General features: G+C 58.5%; 1 protein-coding gene across 2 annotated transcripts in view; it reads right to left on the reverse strand.

Annotated features, from left to right (window-relative positions):
- TAFA5 (TAFA chemokine like family member 5) overlaps window positions 1–20,571 on the reverse strand; it is a 177,453-nt gene that overhangs the window by 11,149 nt on the left and 145,733 nt on the right. For both annotated transcript variants that reach the window (XM_006066302.4, XM_025282670.3), the window contains exon 3: window positions 15,353–15,480. In XM_006066302.4, the coding sequence (XP_006066364.1) occupies window positions 15,353–15,480 (128 nt within the window). The remainder of the gene's footprint in view (window positions 1–15,352; window positions 15,481–20,571) is intronic.

Here is a 20,571-nt window from a genome sequence, read left to right on the forward strand (position 1 = left end):
ACAGGCTGATTTTTCTTTCTCCCTTTCAGGTTTACGCTCTAACTTTTAAAAAACCTACACATGACGGAAGTAAAATGCATTTGTATAGTTTTGCCAGAGATGCAACGATCAATTCCCTGTCTTTAAAAAAAATCATTAATATTTCTTTTTCATCTTCACAGGTTTTCTCCTCTCGTTTTGAAGGTGGCTTTTTCTATAGCTTGGGTTCTTCATTTTTGTTCTGAGTTAAAAATAAAGTTCTTTGAGCCACGGTGTATTCACGAGTCCACCTTTCCCTGTGTCCACAGGTGCACTGCGCTGTCCTCATCACACCCGAAATGAGACTTAACAATAGCTCAGACGTGTACACTCTATCGTCCAGTAAGTGCCGGCCCCACAAAATGCTGTTCATGTTCTAACTGTCTCAACCCTTACAGCAGCCCTGGTGGGGCTTCCCTGGTGGCTCAGATGGTAAAGAATCTGCCTGCCAGTGCAGGTGACCCTGGTGCAATCCCTGGGTCAGGAAGATTCCTTGCAGGAGGACATGGCCACCCACTCCAGTATTCTTGCCTGGAGAATCCCATGGACAGAGGAGCCTGGTGGGCTATAGTCGAATCAGGAGTCCCCAAAGAATTGGACACAACTGAGTGACTAACACTTTCACACTTTCAGAGCAGCCCTAGGAATCAGGGAATAGTGTTTTGCCCATTTTTATAGATGCAGAAATGGAAACGCAGAGAGCAAGGCCATGCACTCTGAGTTAAGCAGATCAGGCTGCTCTGCCAGGGAATTGAGTGGGAAGATTGATCTCACATGCACAAAACTCATGGGCGGGGCTTCGTGTTTTATTTCATCCTTGACCAACAAATTATAGGAAGGCCCTGGTTGCTCGGGTTATGATTATTTTGAGGGGTATGGTTTCAAATATATGGTATCATGATTGGAAAAGGCTGGCACATTCCTCCTTTTCAGTTCAGTTCAGTCACTCAGTCGTGTCCGATTCTCTGTGACCCCATGAACCGTAGCATGCCAGGCCTCCCTGTCCATCACCAACTCTGGAGCTTGTTCAAACTCATGTCCATCGAGTCAGTGATGCCATCCAACCATCTCATCCTCTGTCATCCCCTTCTCCTCCAGCCTTCAATCATTCCCAGCATCAGGGTCTTTTCAAATGAGTCAGCTCTTTGCCTCAGGTGGCCAAAGTATTGGAGCTTCAGCTTCAACATTAGTCCTTCCAAAGAACACCCAGGACTGATCTCCTTTAGGATGGACTGGTTGGATTTCCTTGCAGTCCAAGGGACTCTCAAGAGTCTTCTCCAACACCAGAGTTCAAAAGCATCAATTATTCGGCACTCAGCTTTCTTTATAGTCCAACTCTCACATCCATACATAACTACTGCAAAAACCATAGCCTTGACTAGACGGACCTTTGTTGGCAAAGAAATGTCTCTGCTTTTTAATATGCACTCTAGGTTGGTCATAACTTTTCTTCCAAGGAGCTAGTATCTTTTAATTTCATGGCTGCAGTCACCATCTGCAGTGATTTTGGAGCCCCCCAAAATAAAGTCAGCCACTGTGTTCACTGTTTCTCCATCTATTTCCCATGAAGTGATGGGACCAGATGCCATGATCTTTGTTTTCTGAATGTTGAGCTTTAAGCCAACTTTTTCACTCTCCTCTTTCACTTTCATCAAGAGGCTCTTTAGTTCTTCACTTTTTGCCATAAGGGTGGTGTCATGTGCAAATCTGAGGTTATTGACATTTCTCCCGGCAATCTTGATTCCAGCTTGTGCTTCATCCAGCCCAGCGTTTCTCATGGTTTTGCTTTCTATAAACTTATGTTAATCAGTACATAAAGGTTTCTGTGACACTTCAGTAGTTTGAACTGTAGTGAATCGTTTTGTGTCAATAATCCTGTGCACATATATATCAATATATGGCACCATATTGTTCCACTTTAATCATTTTACCTGGACTTACCAGATGGCTCAGACAGTAAAGACCCTGCCGGCAATGCAGGAGACCAAGGTTCAATGTGTGGATGGGGAAGATTCCTGGAGAAGAGAATGGCTACCCACTCCAGTATTCTTGCTTGGAGAATTCCATGGACAGAGGAGCCTGGCGGGCTACAGCCCATGAAGTCACAAGAGTCAGACACGACTGAGTGACTAGCACACTTTCACCTACTGATTTCTCTTCCACGTCATTTGCCTCGTATCTTTATTATTTGCTTTTAAACTTTTGCTTGTAGGAGTGCCCTTGGAACGCAACACATGTTTGACTCTTTAAAAACACCCTGGTTAGTCTCTGCCTTTTAGCAGCAGAGACTAACCCGTTCACACTTATTGTCGCCGCTGATGCTGTGGATCTGTCCTGAGCAGCATGTTCCAGTCTCTCTTTCTGCTCCGTTCAAGGTTCTTTTCCTTACACACAGGCTTACTTGCTTTTCCTTCCATGCTGGTTTAGAAGAAATCATGTTCTTGTTTCTACTAGGGGTGGCCTTTATGTTAATCAAGTGCACTTTTAATGATTAAGCCATTTCCTTAGTGATGGATGTTCCTTCTTCCCACAGAGAGACACTCAGTGACTTTTCCTCTGCAGCTGCCCCCCTGCAGGGTTGTTAAATTAATCAGAAGTTACAAATCAGTTTATTATTACACAAAAATATTCTTCACCATATATGGAGTACATTAAATAATAGTGTTGTCAAGTTTGTGTTCAGCTGTGTAACCCCCATCATAGGAATAATTTACATCTAAGCTCTGTGTAGTTAAGTGGCATCCAGTCACCAGTGACCTTCTTACCTACGACCTATGACCTTTACAGTCATCAGCCACTCATTCATATTTCTTTGATGGCTCCAGGGCATCTTTCATTGACTCTTTCAGGAAAGGTATGTGAGTGGCACACTTTCTATATTCTTGCAAACTTAAAACTGTCCTTTTCACTTCCTTTGTCCACAACCACAATCAGAGATAGAACTGAACTCACAAGTAAAGGGGGCCACAGAGGACGAGATGGTGGGAGGGCATCCCCGACTCCATGGACGTGAGTTTGAGGAAACTCTGGGAGACAGTGAAGGGCAGGGAGACCTGGCGAGCTGCAGGCCATGGGGTTGCAGAGAGTCGGCCGTGACTCAGCGACTGAACAACGACAACAGAGACAAAACTATTTTTCGACAAAACCCTGGAGATGGCGCTGCTTTTCTCTGTGGCTCTGGGCCTCACAGTTCACAGGCAGCTTCTCTGCGCCTTTGGAGGGAGGTCCGTGGGCTTTTCCTGCTGCTTTTGTTTTTTCTCCAATCCAACCTGGGAGATTAGAGAGTTTCCCTTCATTCTGCCAAGTCCCGATACTGCCGTGGATGGCCGAGTTCCGGAGGCTTTTGCTCTGCCTTAACTGGGGGCTCCCCTGGCTCTGCAAAGCTTCTTGACAACCCTCTCTTCTCACCTTCAGCTGGCCTTCTTCTCGCCATGTGTCTTCCCCCATGGGCATCCACTTCCACAGGTTGGATTTCCATCCTCTGTCCTCATACAGTCTCTTTGGCTTAATTTCCTGCATCTCCTATGAAGCGTCGCTTGGTTTAAGATCAGTCCACGCTCCTGTGTTGATCCTCTGCAGCGACACCTCTGTCGTCTGCAGCTTCTGTACACATCTCAGTCCAGTCTGATGTCTTGGGTCCCTTTGTGTTCAGCCGCTACTTAGTCCTGCAAACTTTTGGGTGCTTGCCTGCATTTCATCCCAGGCTGCCATTTCCTCCAGGCTCTTTGCTCCTGGGTCACAGAGGTCACAGCCTCTTGTATCTGTTTGATGCCAACAAGCAGATGGTTCCCAGAAGCCTCACACTTACTGCAGAGCCTATTTCCAGAGCTAATCTGCCTTTAAGTCTCCAGAAAGCATTCCCTTCCACAGAGAGCTGGCGTTCTTTTACAGCCTTCTGTTTATATTTTAGATGTGATGCTTTTAAGATTCCTTTTTAAACAGGCAGCGGCTGATCCCACCTGGGAATGTGTCAGCGGGCTTGGGATGAGCAAGTTTGATTCTCTCAATTCTTGGGGCTGTGGGAGGCCCTGCCTGCCCCAGGCTGGCCTGGAAGGTTGGGGCGATGTGCAGAGACCCCAAATCTTCATTGGACCCCAAAGGCAGCTCCCGGGGGGGCCTGTTCCCACCTGGGAGGTCAGGTTTTCTGTCTAAACAGCAGACTTTTGAGAAGGAAGGATGAAGGGAACATCACAGCCTTGGTGTGTTGGGCAGGCTTCTCTTGCCCCAGGCGACAGGCTCTTCTGGCTAACTGTGCCCCTTCCAGGGGGCTCACCTGCACGCTGGCATCCTCTATTCCTGCTGCTGGAGCCGTGTACTCACAGAGTGAAGCTTCCCCCATCCCCATCCCCGCCCCTGGTGGGCAGGCTCCACCTCTGCCCGCTTGTTTTGTGACCACGGCAGGGTGTCTAGGTCCAAGGTGAGGTCCAAGCATGAGGAAGAGACCCCAGGCTCCATACCTGGGGGTGGCCTTCTCCTCCATTATCTCCCTTTCCCCACATCCCAGGACCTGTGAAGTGGAACGGGGGCGTGCTCCCCTCCCACAGCTGAGGAAGCTGAGGCTCACGGAGGGGAAAGAGGCTCCTGCAAGGCTGCCTGTGCATCACACCTGTCACGCCTGCAGGCGGAGGGTGGGGGGACGGACGTGTCTGGGCATGGCCCCGGAACAGGACTGGACAGAACAGGGGGGCTCGGGAGGTGTGATCCCACACGGGTCCAGGTGAGCCTGAGCTCATGCTCTGGTTCAGGGGATGACGGGGGGCAAGACGACCCGGGGACAGGACCGCAGGGATGGCAATGGCAGCCGTGGTGCCCCAGGGCGTCTGCTCAACGCGAGCTGACGGTTAAAGTGCTCTAGACTGAGACACAAATCCTTCTATTTCATTTCTCAGGAGTGATCTTTAACAAATGTCTGTGCCAAATGTATTTCACGCCCACTGCGGCACCCAGACGCCATCAGGGCTGCCACGTGGGTGGCGGGGCCGGGCAGGGGACGGGGGTCACACCCGGCCACAGCGAGAGGGCAGAGCAGGAAGACACGGCCACAGGGAGAGGTTTGGGGTGACTAGATGCCGGGCACGAGGGTCAGGCCGGGGCGGGCAGAGCAGATGCCAGGGGCCCGGCATTCTGCATTGGAACCAGAGCCGTGCTGCGTTAAGAAGAAGGTCAGCACCCTGACGACTTCTGCTGTGCTCACGCTGACTTAACTTCTGTCTTGAATGTATGATCTGACTTTTCACAGAACAGTAAAGAAGGATCAGGCTTACCTTTGTCTTTTATGAAAAAATAAATCACCAGGCGATGAAACACCATGTGTAAGATTACAAGGACATCATAAACCAGAAAGAAAAAGCCATGTTTTCTATGACTTCGCCAGGATTTCTGCCCAGTTAGTGCATGAAACATGTAATCAACAAACAGTATTAACTCAAGCAGCTCTTCTGGGAACTGGGGATGACTCTGAACTTCATCCATCCTTATCAAAAGCTCACGTGGACAAGATGGGAACTCGCATGCCTGCAGGACCTCAGGGGCACTCCTGACCAGGGCAGAGGGCCAGGGGGAGGTGGAAGGCCCTGGGCAGCTGTGGCCAGCATGCAGGCTGGCTGAAATGGGCAGTGTGCTGGGAGTGATGCCTGCTCACCCTAGAACCGCTGTCCCGATCATCAGGAGGGCTCTCTGCAGGTTCCTCTGTGGGGACACACGCCCTCAGGCTTCCCTAAGGCTCCTAGAGATCTGCGACTCTTTGGAATTCTCAGATCCCTGCCCCCACATCCGTCTAAGCGGTGGGACTCGGATACCTGGCCAGTGCCCGCTGCCCCCTACCCCCGCCCCAGGTTCTACAGGCAGTATTCTCATCTCAGCAGCCACTTGACCTCACGTTCCAAGCACCGGCCATCCCCACAGCCCCTGAAGCGGCCCCTCCAGGCATTCCTGAGGGGCACCTGCTGACGCCCTGAGATCCAGGGGCCATGAGTGCTCGCCCCAGCGTCCAACACAGAGCTGGCAGGGACGGAGGGCAGGGGAGGCGGGAGGGCAGGAGGTGCTGGGGATACTGCGAACTGATCACGTGACCCAGCGGTCCATGTGGTGCGAGGGGAGGGCCACTCCAGGGCTGGCTGAGCGGGCAGAGCTCAGCTGACCCCGACCCTGGCCCACTGCTCTCTCGCAGGCCGCCTGTCAGCTCCGTGGGGTCAGGAGCACCCAGCCACACGCAGTGGCCCGTCCAGCGCCCACTGGCTCTTTCCACTGGACACGCTTCCTCCCGTTTCAACCCTCACCACTGAAGTATTTAAAATCGAAGAACAACTGTTCTGAAGAACACTGAGGCTCGCGGCACAATTAGGGCAAAGAGTCCTCGCAGGAAACGCCCCGTCTCAGAGCGGGCCAGGAGCGCCCAGGAAACGCTGTGGCTTGGTCAGACCTGCTTTCCGGCTCGGGCGCATTTCCGCAGAGGACGTGAAGGGTGTCGGTGCTCACGGCGCGGTGGAGCCGGGCTGCCATCCACGTTTGTGTTTACACACGGAATCTATTAAAATGCCCCGCTATTATCGCTGTGATGAATAGCAGTGATTCGAATGAACGCAAAATGGATTGCAGACAGGGATTGGAGGCACGACGGGGCATTTTTCATTGTTTGGCAAAAGGAAAAATCAGCGAGGGGCAGGTACCAAGTTCCTTCTGTGGGGGACGCACCATCTGCTTGCCTTTTGACGGGTTAACCCCAGACCTCCTGCACGAAGGCCTCTTGCCCTTGGGAGGGTGTCTTGTGCTCAGCGAGGAGGGCTGCAGCCCGACCTCCCTGCTAGGCAGCTGGGTCTGCATGGACCCCAACCTCCCCCTCTGCCCCCGTCTCTCTGCTCTAGCACCTCCCAGGACGCAGCGAGGCATCTGGACCCAGGAGCAGGTCAGAGGATGCCCAGCGTGTGTTTCTCGGAAGCAGAAGACGCAGGGAGCAGGCCCAGGTGCGGCAGAGTCCTCAGGAGGAATCCTGCCTGCCAGACGGCACCCTGGGGCCTGTGAGCCCTCCCACCGAGTAACCCCCAGCCTGCTGGGGCTGCACTGGGCGGGGTGGGGGGGGTGGCGGCAGACGAGAAGCCCCCAGGGCTGGGAGGCCCAGGAAGAGCCCTTGGCGCACAGGGCAGGTGGGGCCTCTCGGGGTCCCAGGACACACGCCTGGCGGACCGATAGGAATTCAGGATGACCCACCTCTTCCCCAAGGAAACAGGAAAGACGGCCCAAAGGCGGCTCACCGCGGCCTCTGCTCAGCAAGGCCACACATCACCTTGCTCCCGGCTCAGAATCAGTTTCGTTTCATTCATTCTCGGAAGAGCAGTGGGAAGGTGGTGATAGAGGATGAGATGGTTGGATGGCATCACTGACTCCGTGGACGTGAGTTTGAGCAAGCTTCGGGAGTTGGTGAAAGACAGGGAAGCCTGGCGTGATGCAGTCCATGGGGTGGCAGAGAGTCAGACACGACTGAGCGACTGAACGGCAACAAAGGGAAGGCTTAGCGACAAACGCTTCCAACTGCTGGCTGGCCCGCTTGGGAGCAGAGAGGAACGTGACGTCACCAAGCGTCCAAGGAGCCCTGGCTGTGCCAGGACAGTCCCGTCCGTGGAAACCCACACCCAGCGGGGCGGCTGGGGGCTGGAAGCCCTGGGTCGTGAGACGGGCCAAGCGTGTGTTCCTCCGTGAAGGGGACGGAGTCCACTGCTCCCGGGGCCCCGGGGCGGGCTGACCTGGGCCGACGGTGGATGCATGGCCAGACGGTGGGGGAGAAGGCCTTCAGCTGTGAGGGAGGGTGGCCTGCAGGATGCCGGTTGGGGGAGTGATGCAGCGCACACAACGCCCCCGAAGTCCTGGCCCAGGGGGGCAAGGCCCTGCCACCTTGACTGGGGAAGGAGCCCCCTTCCCAGGGAAGGAGGGAAGGACTCACACAGGAGACAGCAAAGAGGGGGCGACGCCCACAGACACTGCAGTGCATCAGAAAGGCGGCGGGAGTTCCTGGGTGTCCAGGGGCCTGGGGGGAGCCTGGGAGGGTCAGGGGGACCCTGTGGATGAGACAGAAACCCTGAGCCCTGCTGGGCTGCACTCTGACGAGAATGAGAAGGCACGGCCCCCCGGGGAGGCTGGGGATGGGGTGAAGGGCGCAGTGTAGGGCCCCCAGACCCTGAACCACATCCTTCACCCAACACGGGGTCAGCCACCCAGAGCCGGATGTCACCTGCCAGGACCTCTGGGCTCCCCTCCAGGACCACGGCCGCCACCTTCCCTGCTCGGAGGCCTCCACGCTGCCCCCACAGGGATGCTGCCCCCTTTGTCCTCAGTGAGTCTTGGTCCTTCTGATCTGGGTGCGGCCAGGCCTACTGGGTACAGCCAGGCCTGCTGGGTACAGCCAGGAGGGGTCAGGACGGGGTCACCAGTCCCCCCAACGCTCACCTCTCCTTCCGCCCCTTGCACCCGGCGTGTGCCTCTGGGCCTCCTCCTGGGTACCACAGAAGTCTCTGTGCTGCGTCCTGGGATGGTTTCCCTTCACGTTTTCCTGGGGAATCTTCCAGGTGCTCCACTGCCTGACTCCTGTGCCTGCGAGGTTGACCCACAACTTTCTGGAAGCATCTTCATGGCCCACACTGTCCTCCGTGGAGGAGCCCTCTTGGGGCCTGTCCGGCTGCCGTGGGCTGTGCTGGGGGTGCATGGTGTCCCGGGTTCTCTTCATCCTTCACCCTTATCCCCATGGACCACTTCATCTACAGCCTCTGGAGGACGGGGCTCCCGGAGCGGGGAGCGGACCCTCGGCTCCTGAAGCTGGGAGGACCGTCCCAGTTACGGACTCCAGGCTGGCGGCCCCCGCCCCCGCCCGTGAACTCTGGGCTGGCGTGGAAATCCACTGGGTCCCCGCTCTGGAAGGTCTGGGTTGCTGTTTTCCAGCTCCGAGCGCTTCAGCTGAGAAGCCAGATCCACTCTGATGTCTGCATCTTTGTAAGTGACCTATTTTTTCCCTCTGAGTTTTCAGGATGCTGTTTTCATCTCCACGGGCCTGAGATTTCACGCTGACGCGCCTTGGGACGGGGCTTTCTTCACTCATTTCCCGCCGGTGGTGAGTCCCTGCACACAGGAAACCCAGGCTTTGAGTCCTGGGAATTTCTTTAGAAAACACTTCTTTGATAATTCCTTCTTCATTTGTCTCTATTTTTGGATCTTATAGTCTCTAGACCCCCTGAATTGATCTTCTAATGTTTTTTTTTTTCTTTCGTACTTCCTACTTTTTTTTTTTTTTTAAGTTCTCCTCCTGGCTTTATGAGACCTCTTCAATTTTATGTCCCACACATTTGCCAGAGTTTTAACAAATTCTGTTACACAGACACACACTCACACAGGTAGGTGCTGTCTGCAAAGACAGATACACACTTCACGTGACATGTGCAGGTATGTGACCCCCGCATCTTACAGCTCTTGAAATACGTCATGCTTCCAGGAAGCTCCAGCCTCATATAGACAGCAGCCGCCGCGGGCGTGGCGGGGGTGAGCGCCCTCGGCCGCGAGCCTGACGGGCTCACCGGGTGCCTTGCATCTGAGCCGCCTCCTCTCCGCGGCCTGGGTGCTGGTCTCCTCTGAGCCCCTTGCCCCCGCCCCCAGCTTCTGTGTGTCTGACCTCTCTCTCCTCCCACTGGTGAGGATCCTGCCGTTTGAACCTTGACAGGTGGGTGGGGGCATCACAGGGGGCCTGGGGCCCGGGCTCACAGCACCCAAGCTTCTGCACTTGGCTTGGCAGGCTGGTGGGCGGCATAGAGCACCCCCCCACAAAGTTCTTGTCCATCCGGAACGTCAGAATATGACCTTCTTCGGAACTGGGTCTTTAAGATGGAGCGAGTTAAGGACTTCGGGATGAAATCACCCGTCAGGGAGGGTGGGCCCCACACGTGATGCTGGCGTCTCTACGGGAGGAAAGAGGGGAGCTCAGACACCCAGAGAGGAGCCGACGCCTTTGTGGGGAAGTGGCCTCAGCCTGGGAGCCCCCAGGGCCACAGGCACACCTCAAGGTTGGCAGGACCCTTGACCCTGAACCTGTGGCCTCCATGCTGTGAGGGAAGCTCTCTGCGGCTGTGGGTCTCCCAGCTTGGTCACCGGTCACAGCAGCCTGGGAAGCTGGGACCCCGGGTTTGCTGGAGAGAGGCCCCACGCTCTGCCCACACTCCTGGGAGTGGGCGGGTCTCACATCTCCGGACGTTCCTCCACACTCGGCGCTGGCCTCCCGGGGCCCAGAGGCGTGCAGCTGTGAGTCCTACGGGCGTGAGCCTCTGGGGGTCCAGGCTCCTGCGGGGCGCACAGCCCGTGGGCTGGGTGCCTCCACTGCACAGGCGGGGGGCCCTGCATCCTGGCCCCTGAGGCGGGGGTCTGAGGGCAGGCCCGGCCAGTAGTTCCTCGGGGGTTCAGCCCCCTGGGCCCCCGAGGTCACGGGCCTGGCCCTCTTGGCTCTGCGGCTGTGCCAAGCTGGGGAGCCTTGCCCCCTCCCCGAGCTGGGGAGCTGCGACCCCACCCTGAGCTGGGGAACCGCGCCCCTGCCCGGTGGACTGTGTCCCTGCCCCGCGTCCCTGTCCACCCAGGGGTCTCCAGGGCGCTCAAGTGGGAAGCATGCCTTCTGCTCTCTATCATGGTGGGGGGAGCCTGGCGCGGGCAGCTGCAAAGTGCCCCCTGAATGCCCTTTGAGAGCCTGAGCCCCTGCGTGCGGGCTGCTCTGGCTGGAGAGCCTAGCTGCCCGGCCCAGTGACGGTCGGTTCACGACAAGATGGGGGATGCGGGGTGATGACCCATAGGCCACTGGGCACCTCTCCTGGCATCCAGGGGAGACCCCTGGGCACCTGTCTGTACCTCACCACCATGCACTCCGGGGTCTGGGACACCTGGGCTCAGGCGGAATTCGGACGTCCAGGGTGGCTCCTGGGAAACTGCCCTTGGTGTCACGAGTTTCCACGAAATCCAAGGTCCTGAGCAGACTGTACAGAACCCCCACCAACCCTGGACAAGAATGCCCCTCACCCTCCAGAGCATGGCGTCCATGCAGCACAGGATTAAAACGCGGAGCTTAATCGCTGATTTGAGAGACGAGTTCAACCAGCTGGCCTGTCCTGGTCTAGGAGGCGCTCGTTACAGCAGCTACCAAGGCGCATCTTCAGTACAGACCCGCACGTGCTGGGCGGAGCCTGCGTCACCTCGCCCTGGGCCGCCAACACCCAGGCGCGGCCTCAGCCACTCACGTCCGCACAGCAGCCAGAGTGGGCGGGGCGCTCACACCCACCGGCCCAGCCTCTGCCCGCCCCTTCCGCCTGCCCAGTCAGCTGCTGTCAGCGGCTGTTTGGTTGCCAAGGAGAGGATGCTGCTTGTGACCTTGGGGAGGGCCCGCGATGTTCACCTTGCCCCGTGTGGACCAACGTCACAGAGCAGAGACAGATCGCTAAGGGAGCCCCTGAAACAGGGATCACGGGGGCCCCAGAAGCCAGGTTCCCCCCACCCTGTGTACCCCCAGGATGCCGGGTCCCCAAGTCATCATGGCAACTGGCCCTGGTACCCGCATAGCCTCACTCAGGGGCCCGTGTGCATGTCACCAAGCAGCTCTCACCCTCAAGACGGGGATGCACCCGAACATTTTTATTCTATTTCTTCTTCCTTCTTTTAATGCTGATCGTGAGCCACTAAATTAATTTCACGACCCACTAATGGGGTGATGACCTGCACTTTGCAAAGCGGTGATCCAGGAAATGCAGGCATCGGCATGCACCCAGGGCCTGGGTTCTGCTAATCAATTAATCAATTGATCACAAGCATCTACATAAGACCTGAATGGGGGATGGGGATGGTGAGACCCCCAAGGCTCGTGCCTGCCCTCGGCTCACTCACGGTTTGCTGAAGACACGGAGAAGGGAGCAGCCGCAGCCATGTGGAGAAGGAGCTGGGGCGTGACCAGGTGGGGTGGGGGGGTGGCCACCTGTGGACACAGCCCGGCTGCAGGGTGCTGGGCTGAGGACCTGGCTGCTGGGGTGGAATTAGCCATCTTGTGGTCAAGCAATCCCGAGGTCTCCTAGATTCCCGCCCCCCAGCCCCCACCACGGAAAACCAATTTATGGTAAAATGTGAAACTCCACGGCGCTAATTTGCCAGCTGTAAGACGCCTGCAATTCAATCCTAGAAGAGGATTACGTGCTCCAATTATAAGATGTTTGGGTCAAGAGTTCGCAGCTTCCCTTATAGTTCAGTTGGTAAAGAATTCGCCTGTAATGTGGGAGACCCCAGTTCAATTCCTGGGTTGGGAAGATCCACTCGAGAAGGGATAGGCTACCCATTCTAGTATTCTGGGGCTTCCCTTGTGGCTCAGCTGGTAAAGAATCTGCCAGCAATGTGGGAGACCTGGGTTCAATTCCTGGGATGGGAAGATCCGCTCGAAAAGGGATAGGCTACCCACTCTAGCATTCTGTCCTGGAGAATTCCATGGACTGTATAGTCCATGGGGTCGCAAAGAGCCGGACGTGACTGAGCGACTTTCACTTTTCACTTTGGGTCAAAAGCTCAGGTAAGCATTTAAGCAAGCTTGGAAAACAGGTCTCTGCAGGCCAGGGTCACCTCTGCAGACACTTGGGAAGACGACGGAGCCCATCGGTCCCCTAGGGTCATTGCCCAGTCGCTCAGTGCGACCTGCCAGTGCGAGGACCCGGGGCCCACTTCCTGGGCGGGGCTGCGGCGCTCAGGGCCGGGACGCAGGTGGGAGACCAGTGTTGCTGCACACGCCTGCCCCTCGGCCGCGCCTCTGAGTGCAGGGCCGCCCCCAGGAAGTCGAGGGTCCCTGTGCGTGCACGCCTCCCCCGACCTGCCCCATGCATGCCGGGTCCGTCCGCCTGGACCGCGGGCTCCACGGGCTCTAGCACCAGACACCCCCCAGGGAGGGGGGCCTACAGGACCCCAGGAGGCACGCGGGGCTCCTGCCAAGCCAGGGCTGCGTCTGAATTCCACAGACCCGGCAGATTCAAGCTCAGCTCCACGGCCCGCCGACCCCTGGCCGTCGGCATCCCTGTCTCTCCCAGTTGCAGTTTTCACGGCTGTAAAACTGAGATGATGGTTCTGAGCCCGGAGGTCTGGGGGATGGAAAGGAACGTGCGTCTGCACCTTCTCAGCAGAGGCCTTGGAGTAAATCAAGGACTCAGGCTGTGCCCGCGAGTAGGGGACAGCCTCAGAACCCCCGCATGGCAGGGCGCCTGGAGGGGCTGGGGGCTTGATGAGAGGGGCACCCCAATTCACCATGATGACACAGACAGGTGCTGCCCGCACCATGCGGCCTGGAGGGCAGGCCTGACCCTGCGGCAGTGCCCCACCCCCACGCCCGCCGAGGCACCCAGGGCCTCTGGAGCCCTGCCCGAGCCTCCCCTCCTCTGGGGGTTCATTCAAAACCCCCAACACAGCGTCACCGGCACCAGGGCTGGCCCAGGCCCCAGGGAGCCCACACAGGGACCCCCAGGCCTCGTGGATCTGGGGATGGTGACCCCGGGGGTGCCAGTCTGCTTGTCCCCAAGGATCCATCCCAAAAAAGGACACAGCACGCAGATGGGGACCTTGGAAAGGTCACCCGCCTCCTGGACTCGGGGGGAGGCGGCAGCCCCAGCTCAGAGCCCATTCTGCTGCCGGAGCGGCGAGGCAGGTTCAGGGAAGGGGCTGGGGAGCCTGGCACACCTCACGGGTGGGGAGACAGGTCCCTGCCTCCATGCTGCTGCTGCTGCTAAGTCTCTTCAGTCGTGTCCGACTCTGTGCGACCCCATAGATGGCAGCCCACCAGGCTCCCCCGTACCTGGGATTCTCCAGGCAAGATCACTGGAGAGGGTTGCCATTTCCTTCCCCAGTGCAGGAAAGTTAAAAGTGAAAGTGAAGTCACTCAGTCATGCCCGACTCGTAGCGACCCCATGGACTGCAGCCCACCAGGCTCCTCTGTCCATGGGATTTTCCAGGCAAGAGTACTGGAGTGGGGTGCCATTGCCTTCTCCGGCCTCCATGCTAGACACAGAGAAACAAGGGCTGCTGATGATCAGACAAGCACACGGCTGCAGCTCCAACTGGAGACCTGGGATGCTCGCTGCAGCCCGGCTCTGATACCCTTGAGGGGCCGCCCTGCTCAAGACCCCCGCCAGGCCTGCAAGGGGGAGGCTGCTGGCAGGGCCCCCAGGCCCGAACCCCCACAATCACAAGAGGCTGCCAAGGCATCCATGGGGAGCGGGGGGCCTGCATCAGCTTTACAGCGCCGACCTTGGAAGGTGCCCCACTCAAGCTCAGGGCTGACCTCTGGCCGGCCACGGGGCAGGGACCCACGGCTCCCTGCAGAGCAGCTCGGCCAGACTGGCCTCTTGATGGTGCTGCTGAGAGAGCCCACCTGCGCTCTCACGTGGAGGCTGAGAGAGTGGGAGGAGCGGGTTTTCCTCTGGCCTAACTCCCAAGGGGCCGTGGCCCCCGCCTCTCTGCCTGGGGGTGCCAGCAGAGAACTCCCAGGTGCTTCCATGAGTTCCCGCTCCCTGACCTAATGCTCCCCGCCATCGGGGTGGGCGTCGTAGCCTGGAGCCCATGCCAGCCCTCAGCTTTCTATGGAAACCTCAGGAGGATGAGCCTGGATGAGGGGTGATAATTGGCCTGCGGAGCCCACAGTGAGCATGCCAGGCCTGCGGAGCCCCAGAGCGGTCCCCAGGGGTCACGGCCGGGCGTCCCCAGCTCCCCTGGCCTTCACTGTTCCCCTGTGCCAGGGGAACGTTCCTTTGGAAAAGGAATCTCAGAGAATCCTTGGGACTGCTCTGCCGTTCTGGCCTCCCAGCCCACGGCAGTGAGCAGGGGACCCAGTGCTCCTCTTGGTGGATCCAGGAGGGACCCGGGGCCCCCCGGGGTTCTCAGAGCCTCTGCTCTAGATGCCTGCCTGGGGCGCCTGCATCAGACCACGCCCCCCCATTCTTTCCTCTTGAAGGCCCTCTGCCCAGAGGTGGGGTCTGAAGCCCCTCTGTGGGTTTGAACCTTTCCTGCAGCCTGGGGCTGGGAGGACATCGCCCAGAAATGAGACCACCCTGCACAACGAGCTCGTGTGGGCTGAGCGGCCAGGAGGTGCTCTGTGTGGCCCCTTGGGCCGATGGGCACTCAGTGACCCCATGATGCTCTGAGCAGCCAGGGGACAGACCCATCCAGCCACAGAGCCGGCAGCCTCCTTGCATCAGGAAGCCAGGGACCGGCTTCTTGCCATTGCCGGTGTGAGGTCCACCCCCGGTCCCGCTTGCTAGGGCCCCCACACCCCAGGACAGCCGGGGGCCTGCGTACATACCGTGGTGGTCTTTATCCGCCCGCCGGGCTGTGTGCACGTCCAGCCTGACCGGTTGATCAGCAAGTCGCAGCCCTCCCCCTCTAGACACGGGAGCATGTCACACCACTGCTTTGTCCTGATGATCCGCGCTGTGGACAGAGGACAGAGGACAGAGGTCAGCGCCGGCTGGGGGTGGGGCGGTTCCCATGCTACCCAGCACCCAGCCCTGGCCTCAGGGATGGGAAGGCCAGGTGGGTAGCCCCTGGGGCCAGTCGGGGAGCCCGGCCGGGTGCTGCTCCTGCCCTGGGCTCCCAGCCACCTGCTTGCTGTCTGTGGGCAGCTGTCATTGGTCACTAGGTCAGCAGGGATGGAGGGCCTTGGGGACAGTGTCAAGGAGCAGCCAAGGCGCCTTCCTGGAAGGGACAACATCGTTCTCTCCTGTGTCTGGAACCCACGTGAGAGCAGGAAAGCCTGCCCAGTCAGAACCCCTCAGATGTCTTGGGAGCCACCCATCCGCAGGTCAGAATCCAGGGGCTGGGTCAGGCTGGAAGGAGGTGGGCAGGGGGTGGGCGGGGACGTCTGGCAGATCTTACAGTTACCACAGAGCTCCCAGAGCCTCATCCACAAAGGGGAGCCCCCAGAGGCCGTCCCGGGGTGGTGAGCCCCCAGAGGACGAAACCCACCACTGCTCTGTGGCTGTATTGGGGGGCTGGGGACCCCTCACTGATGGAAACCCTGGAAGGAGGGGCTATGTGATGGAAAGAACAAGGATTATATTCATGGACATGTCGTTAAAGGAACCTGGGAACCATGGGCCGTTTCTGAATTAGCACCAAGGGACCTATGTCCTTCCAGAGGTGATCGCTGTGGAGGCTGCAGCCCCGGCGGGGCACAGCCCGCGGGGCCCCACGCTGCTCTTCCTACGCCTCGAAATTCTCAGCAACCCTTACAGCCTCCTGGCACTTCTCTTTGCACAGAGGACACCAAGCACAGCGCCAGCCTTGCAGGCAGCGAGTGTCCCTGCAAAGCGACAGGGGACCCGGGGGCCTCGCCCCCTGGGGGCCTGGGCCTCGGGGCCCCTGCAGGGGAGCAGGACTCGGTGAGCCTTAACAACGGGTGCCCTGGGAGGTGGTCTGGAAGACAGACAAGGACGGCATCCCAGGTGACCCCTTGGTGTCAATTCTGACAGATAAGCAGGAGCTGCCTGAACACAGGGGAGAGTGTCCTGGGACCGATTAGTGATGCCCGCTGCGGGCACAGCAGAGGGCCCTGTGGTGTGTGCTGCCCCAAGGCCCCACCCCAGGCATCTCACTATCCATGGTCACTGGTCAGTCAGCCTGAGACCAGCTCCGTTCTAAGCCGAGCTATGGACAGAACCGTGACCCACCAAAATCACAGGATGACCCCAGGGTGGCTGGGCTTGGAGACGGGATCTTTAGAGATGCTGTTTAACTGAGGTTAAACAAGGTCACAAGGGTGGGGCCTCCCCCCATGGAATCAGTGCCCTTAAGAGAAGCGACCTGAGCAAGACCAGCCTCCCCTGCGTGGACACAGTGAGGAGGGGGTCCCGCCAGGAGCCCGTCAGCGGCACCTGAGCCACAGCCTCCCATCTCTGGAGCTGCAAGAAATGGAGTTTCTGCTGCTCCAGCCCCATGGCCTCCAGTTGTTGCTGCAGCCTGAGCCTGAGCAGACAGCCTGGGAGACCCCACGGCTCAGAAAAGCCGCTCATCCAGCTGAAGTCAGAGTGGAAAACCAGTCCAGCTGAGTGGCAGCTCCAGCGGAGGAGGAGACGGGCTCTGCTCCCCCGAAGGGTGAGGGGGATGCCCCAGAAACGGCTCCAAGATGAACGACAAAGGCCACCCACCGCCTCCTGTCCCTCGGAGCCCCCAGGACTGGCAGGGACAGACGGCGCCCCCCAGCACGCCCCCTCAGGCCTCCTCTCCTCGTTTGCACTTCATTCCGGTGGAAGTCCCCAGTGCACCATTTTGGTGGCAGTAAAAGATACACAAAGACCTTGTTGTTGCAACAAGCGTAAACTTAAACCCATGAAGCAGCGAGATTGAAACACACACCCTGCCAATCCCTGGAAATCCTGTGTGCACAGCATAGAGAAGATCAAGACGAATTAAAGAAAGAAGGGAGGGTTTCTCTGGGATCAACCAGGACACACGGGGTGAGAAGAGGCTCACGTGTGGTTACAAAATCTGAATCTGCGCTCCCCTCTGTGTCCCGGGGCTACGCCCAGGGAGATGCTGTCAGGCCACTGTGCCCAGCTCAGAGACCTCCATCGCGGGGAGGGGACCCAGCCCCTGGCGGCCCAGGGACCAGAGCAGGAACTTGGCCTTCTCAGGCAACAGGCCTGCTCTTCGCTGCAAAAGGGACATGCAGACCTGGAGGCAAGGAGGCTGGGGTGAGGCCCTGCTTAGAGAGGCCACAGCCATCCAGAAAGTGGTCATCCCAGACCAGGGGGCAACGTCAGAGTCCTCCTTCTGATGTCGACGCTGCCCTGGCTGGTTGCAGGACCAGATGACGGAGTGGGGATGGATTCAGTCTGCCCTGCTGTGCCAGCCTGGACCTTGAGCCCGGGTGCCCCCCTCAACCCACCATAGGCTCTGTCCTCCCCGGGAAGCTCAGTGACGGTGGGGACAGAGGAGAAGCTGTGGGTGGAGTACCTGGCCCAGGGCTGGGCCAGGCCACACCCCAAACACACGTCCTTCACAGTCGAGTGAGGACAGAAGCCACTCTCGGCCGCTGACCATGGTGCCAGAGACGGTGGACAGATGCCGGGGGAGACGGAGCCAGCCTCCCCACTGCCAAGGGCTGGGATGCCCGCTGGTCCCCTGGAGCCCGCCCCCAGGCTGCAGTGGGCATGGCTCCAGGCCCTTGGTCAAGGCCTTACTCTAAACCTCCATCCCCTCCGGGAGATGGGGGTACACAGCCCCAACATTCATGGGAGAGCCCAAAAATGTGACAAGACATTTGAAGGTCAGGGAGAGGGAGGAAAGCTTGAGGGGTGAGGGATAAGGTAGGGGGAGGGACAGAGGTCCTGCCCATCTGCAGGCACAGAGCCTGGACACACATGTTCACACATGCACACACACATGTGGAAACACACACAAGGATGCAGAGGCCCTAGATGGAGCACACTCACACGCAGAAACACCCAAAGCACACGCACACGCCTGTATGTGGGAAATGGCTCATGTATGCACAGCTACATACACAGACATGCACACACGTACACGAATGCGGGGCGTCCCAGGTGGCGCTAGTGGTAAAGAACCCGCCTGCCAAGGCAGGAGACGCAAGAGACGCAGGTTCAATCCCCGTGTGGGGAAGATCCCCTGGGGGAGCGCATGGCAGCCCACTCCAGTCTTCTTCTCTGGAGAGTCCCTCAGACAGAGGAGCCTGGTGGGCTACAGTCCATAGCACTGCAGAGAATCGGACACGACTGAAGCGACCTAGTCTGCACTCACACACACGAATGCTTGAGCACACACTCATCACCACACACGTGGGACACTGTGAGGGCTGCCTGGCGGGGAGCAGGCACGTGGACATGTCTGCAGGACAAACAGACACACGGACTCCCTGACCACTGCCCTTCTCCCACCCAGCGAGGTGGCCTGGTGTGTGGGCGCCGGCCCTGCTGAGGGCGCTGGCCAGCCAGTACCAACCACACAAGGCCTTCTGTTGGCCTTGGGAGCTCGGCTCAGCCAGCCCCAGCCCACTTCCTGTGGGGGCAGTCAGCGGCGCAGGGCTAGGCCACCATGTTCCAGGGACAAAGGGGCCTTTCATGCCCACACGTCACCACCTCATCTCTGGTCCTGACGTCATGGCAGCTCTCAGCTGGGGAGGGCATTCCCTGGGGTGGAGGGGGTCCAGCGAGCAGAGTGACGTGGACGACAGCTGGGGACCACAGTCCAGCCTGTTCTGGTGTCATGACCGGGGGCCCTTGGCCTCTGCAGGCGCAGGGCGTGGGTCTCCTGTGGCCGCATACCCAATGCCTGTCTGAGGCACAGGGGAGGGCAGGTCCATCCACGCTGGGCCTCGGGGCCCAAGATGGACCAGCTCTGCCAACCGGAGCCTATGACGGGCACTGCACCCGGGGACCCAGCCTGGTCACAGTCCTCTCCTTCTGCCTCACACACACACATTTGCACATATGCACACATTTGCATATGCACACGTTTGCACACAGCACACGCTATTGCATGTATACTTGCACTCACATGCATCTGCATGCACACACTCACATGCACTTGCACACACATTCGCACATGTTTGCATGCAACACACAAATGCTTGCACGTGAGCACACACATCTGCAAACACGTCTGCACACATGTGCACTCACACACATCTGCATGCACACACACTTGCACATCCACATGCACTTGCACACACACTTGCACACGTTTGCACACACACATTTGCACGCAAGCACACACCTGCACATGCACACACGTCTGCACAGGCAACACTGGCACATGCAGTCTGCACATGCTTGTACATACATGTCTCACATGCTTGTGCGGCACAGTCTGCACATGCACACACAAGCACTCCTGCACGTGCACGCACGTCTGCACACGTACTCATGTCCACAGGGTGCATGTGAGAATGTAGGCTGCATAGTCACTCTTCCCTCCTGCAGCCATGCGGGGGCAGGCAGAGGCTGGTTCCTCCTCTCTGTGAGAACACCACGGTAATTCCAGGCCCAGAGCCTCAATCCTGGCCACCGTCTCCCCAGAAGGAAGCCACTCTTGCAGCCCTGGTGCTCATGAAGGACAGAACATACCTCGTGGGACACAGAGGACCAGCGTCTTGGGCAGGGAGGAACCTGGAGCCTGGGAGGGGAGCAGGGCAGGGCCCGGGGTGTCCAAGGGGCTGAGAAGCAGGGGGCCCAGCTGGGTGCAGGTCGTGAACACATCAGTGACTGGCTCAGGCTCAGGCTGAAGGGCCAATTGCCAAAACTGTGGGGGCAAACCGTGCCTGGGGTCAAAGACAGACCCCAGGAGCCGCAGGGTGACGGGGGCCTGGGGACATCTGCTAGAGAAGACGGAGTGCCGCAGATTCAAGGGACAGGGCAGCACAGGCCCATGCAGAACCCAGGGGGGACCCTCAAGACGGTGCCACAGGGACCCAGCGCACCTGTCTCCGGCCCTGCTGGGGCGCCAGCTCCTTCCTCCTTGAGAGACAGGCCCACCCTCCCACCCCTGGAGCCCCACTCTGAAGAT

Source organism: Bubalus bubalis, chromosome 4 (genome assembly GCF_019923935.1).
Source record: "Bubalus bubalis isolate 160015118507 breed Murrah chromosome 4, NDDB_SH_1, whole genome shotgun sequence".
Lineage (NCBI taxonomy): Eukaryota > Metazoa > Chordata > Mammalia > Artiodactyla > Bovidae > Bubalus > Bubalus bubalis.